At 27.6% G+C, this 4,640-nt stretch overlaps 1 protein-coding gene across 1 annotated transcript; it reads left to right on the forward strand.

Moving 5' to 3' along the window:
• The first annotated feature begins 1,469 nt into the window (after window positions 1–1,469).
• Window positions 1,470–2,130, forward strand: LOC129307742 (uncharacterized). Its single transcript, XM_054948619.1, has one exon. The coding sequence runs from the start codon at window positions 1,485–1,487 to the stop codon at window positions 2,025–2,027; it is 543 nt and encodes a 180-aa protein (XP_054804594.1). The 5' UTR covers window positions 1,470–1,484; the 3' UTR covers window positions 2,028–2,130.
• The last annotated feature ends 2,510 nt before the right edge of the window (window positions 2,131–4,640 follow it).

The raw sequence follows: 4,640 nt of genomic DNA on the forward strand, positions 1-4,640 counted from the left end.
GAAAGGAACGATGAATGACGGGCTTGTGACTGTTAGGGCTTGCTTCCAACGTGATTTCAGAGGCCTTACAAGCTTGATATACATTGAATGAGTTTCCCTTTCTTATCTCTCTCCCTCTTTATGTGAAATTTATGACTTTTGAGGCAATGAGAGCTTTGACCTCAATTTCCTTAAGTTTAGACCGAATTCATTAACTTATCTAAAATTTTGAAAAATTAAATCAAATTTTTAACATTATATTTATGAGTTTTATGGTGATTTAAAATTTTTGTTTTTTCATTTCCTTTTGGTGGGCCATTGACATTGACATTTTTCATGTGTAACGTACCACAATATGGCGGGAAACACGATGTGACATGGTGTCATGGACAATCGAACATGATCCACGCGTGGATTTAACCGCGCCTCACTCAACGTGTCCACTTATTCATAGTTCCTACTTTAATTTAATTTTTGTTTAATTTATTTTTTGTAAAATTTAATTTAATTTACTTGACTTCTTCTACTTTTTTTTTAATATAGCTGAATTCAAAAGATTAACTAGTTATTTGGTTATTATATTTATTTTAATTTTATAATTGTAACTCAATTCATAAAATTTAATTACTCTAGCTCAATCTTTCAAGTTTCAATCATTTAATTTGTTGATTCCTACCTTTCAGGGGGAAAAAACATCATCCAATTAATTAGTCATTTAATTGTAACCTAGTAATAAATATAGGAATTAGGGATCAATAGATTAAATAGATAAAAAAAATAAAATAAATACTTTGCACTTTGATTGCATTTTGCTTTCAGTTCTTATAATTTTATTTTATTGTTTTTGCTCCCTCTTATTTTATTTGTCCGCAACGTTAGTGCATATAAAAAAAAAAACCATAAGTTGTTATCAATGAAGTTAATTTTATTGACATGTATTTAACTTTATTAACCTCTTTGCTGATGTGTAATTGATTTTACTTTTTTTTTCACATTCTATTTAAAACAAATATTAAATTGACTTTTAAATTTTAATCGTACACGGTCAATTCATTATCATGCCATTATCATACTTTTACATTAGTAAATGGGTTAGTAGAATTGTAATAAAATTACCTCTATCAGTGCCAATTCATAGTTTTTATATACATTTTTAAAACATTTTTTTGGCCGACGTACAATTTTAAAGCTAAAAGAATAAATGTTACAGGTTAATCAAACTAATGTAATTGTTAAAGTGAATAAAATTATAAGGATTAAAAACAAAACACAGCCGAATTGCACCAAATTAAATTATAGTTACCGGGATTCAATTGTAACTTAATTAATCAAAATTACGAAAAAAAATGATAAATTCTTCCCCCAACATATTTTAGAAATTAGATTAAAGAATGAAAATATGGAGAATTTTTTTTTTTTTGTTTCCAAATATACAATTATCACCGTTCAGAGGCTAACAAAGTCAAGGAAGTTACGCAGAGGACACGCCTCTCGCAACGGCTTCAATGCCCGCACAAGCCGTTCAACCTTCAACCACTTCCTTCTTTAACTTCTCCCTCTTCTTCTTCTTTAAATCCTCCACTACAGATCGGCGCTTCGAAATCTTCCCGGCGACCAGACCAATTGAGCCACCTCAACCTCATTCCTCCATTATCTTCTTCGTCAGCTCAGGCATATATATATATATATGTATGGCCGCCGCGGATGGGTTTTTCAGGGGTGTGTACGAAGGATGTATTTCCGGGCACGATAACGACGTGCAACGGCGGCCGTACCACCGGAACTGTGGCTGCGCAATACACGATAAGTCATCGTCGCCGAAAGCGAGGTGTAGCCACAGGGGAAAGAGTAACAATGTGTCGTATCCTTTAAGGAGGGCTTGGAGTGAGAGCTGCTTGGCCATGGCTGCTTCTGCTTCTTCTGCTTCTGCTCATTCGTCTCCTTCTCCTTCTTCTTCTCCTGTTGCCGCTGCTACCACTCTCGGAAAGTGTAGTCGGCCTCTTCATCATCATCAAATGGGATTGACTGATCTCCAAGAGGAAGATTAATTCATTGAAGTGATATTACTTTACATGATGTTATTGAAGGTTTGAAGAAAAACGATATATATATATATATATATATATAATATTACTTTTTTGATATATAGAACATACGAGTCTCTGATTCCTTCTTCGTCGTCTTCTTCTTTACTTACATTGACGTCTGATTTTGTTATTGTTCCATTTTTTAATAATATATAAAAAGGTTGAAATTTAGAGATGCTAAATGGAAAATTTTATCTGTTGCATTTTGCTGTTAATTTTTATTTTCTAGTTCCTATAAGTGTGTTGTAATCCATTTAGCATCTCTAATAATATACATGAACTAGAACTCTGATGTTGAAAATAACATTATTATTGTTCCATTTGTTACTTTTATTTTTATTTGTTTTCAACATCAAAACAGGGAGTTCTAGTTCATATCACCTTCTGATGTTGAAACAATATGTTACCAATGTTATCACCAGAAAAGTTGCCGATCGCCAACCAAAAGTAGACTTTTGAAAGTAATAGTAAATAGTTTGGAGAAACATAATTTTGAATCCATGAATTTTACTCATGGATTCCTACACTTTTTTCAATATTTTAATTTTTTACATTTTTATCTTTCATTATTTTAGATATCTCTATAAACAAAGTGTAATTAAGGATTGTGGAAGGGCATAAAATAATAAAAAATAAAAGTGTAGAGATATAAAGTATTAAAAAAAAATGTAAGAATCAATAACAAAGCTCAAATGTAGGAACATAAAGTTATGTTTTATCAAATAATTTTCACAAAAAGTTCTAATTTTTTAGCAGTGTAATTAAAATGCCCTTAAAAGTTTTTTTTTTTAAAAAAAATGGTTATGTATTAAGAAAAGTAAAAACTATCTTGATTGATTAGCTTACCAAGCAAAGATCTACTTCTTCCATCCTTATATGTACGAAATTCTTTATAATCTTTTCTATTCCTAAATATAAAAAATTGTTAGTATACTTTTTAATGAATGGACCATTATACCCTTAATAAATTGAAAAGAGAAAATGATAAGTACTCTTATTAATTTACTTTAACAAAAAGAGATTTATTTTAAATTTATAATAATTAGGATAAAATTAAAATGTTACTTGTATTTTTAATTAGATGACTAATTTTTATTAATTTACATGATTTGATTAAAAATATATTTTATATAGGGGCAGAGGGAGTATCTTTTACTGATGGACTTATTCATGCACTATTTCATTATGACATTTAGTTTTTTGTTTTTATTCATGCACGTTTTCATGGTGACTTTGTATTCTCAGGGGGAAAAAAAGGTTTTTTAGGAAAAATTAAAATTAATATAATTCTAAAGACTGAAGTATGTCTTTGATACTCTAACTTGATATAAGCTTTTATTTTAATTCTTTAATTTTATTATACAAAACTCCAAGGTTCTTTTGCTCCTCTTTATCTGATCTCTTTCAATTGTCACAAAAATCATTGTTACCGTACCCCCTTTGTTTTTATATATAAATTTTTTTAAAATTTTTTATTTTTAAATATAAGAGGTTGTTAAAATATTTTTTAACAAATTTATACCTTTATTAAATTGAAAGAAAAAAATAAATACTTTCATTAATCTACTTTAAAAAATTATTTTTATTTATAACAATTAAGAAAAAATAAAATATTACTATACTTTTAATTAAATAATTAATTTTTATTAACTTGTGTGATTCAATTAAAAATATTTTATATATAAAGTTGGAGGGTCTCACATTAAGAGCACACAATCAAGTAGAGAGGTCAAAGAATATTACAGAACAAAATGATCAGAGAAGGTGGTATGGATATTAGCGTAATTAAAAGTGCCCTTGAAAGGTTTTTTTTTTTTTTTTTATTTTTGAAAATTGATCATGTCTTAAAGGAAAGTGAAAACCATGTTTATTGATTAGCCCACTAAGCTAATCAAGACAAATTTGACCCTATTATCTATGATGATCCAATGTGAAGATGCAAAGAAACCTGTCACTAGCTGACTAAACATAATTTTTTTGGTTTTATAATATTCATGCACGTTATTTCATCTGTGAAATTTGTATTCCAAATTTTCTTTGAGAAAAAGTAAAATTAATATAATTCTAAAAAGTTAAAGAATGTATTTAGACATTTAATTTTATATAAGGTTTCAGTTTTGTTTTTTAATTTTATAAAGTATTTTTTCAATCTTTTAACTCTAAAATTAGTTTCATCACACACACAAAAATTCTACTTTGATATTTTAAAAATTGACATAATATTTTTAAATGTTGATATATTAAGTTTAAGTAAAATAATATTTATTGGCTCAAAAAATAATTATTTGAAATTAATAACATTAGGGTTGGACTGAAAAATACTTTATAAAATTAAAGGACCTAATTAAAATCTTATACTATAAAGTTTGAGGATTAAAAGTACACTTTGGTTAATTCTAAATTATATTAAATAATTTTATAAAACTATCATTAAATGATTAAAAATAAATGAAAATCGACCAAAGTAAATAAACAAAATTTAACCTAACTTTCTTAGTAATTATTAATATAATCCTTATTCATTATATGATGTGGCGCTTGCATGGATGTAAAATCTGATGATGGTTTGGCCAA

This window comes from Prosopis cineraria, unplaced genomic scaffold (assembly GCF_029017545.1).
Source record: "Prosopis cineraria cultivar Desert tree isolate PC_DT_omini unplaced genomic scaffold, ASM2901754v1 PC4, whole genome shotgun sequence".
Classification (NCBI taxonomy): domain Eukaryota; kingdom Viridiplantae; phylum Streptophyta; class Magnoliopsida; order Fabales; family Fabaceae; genus Prosopis; species Prosopis cineraria.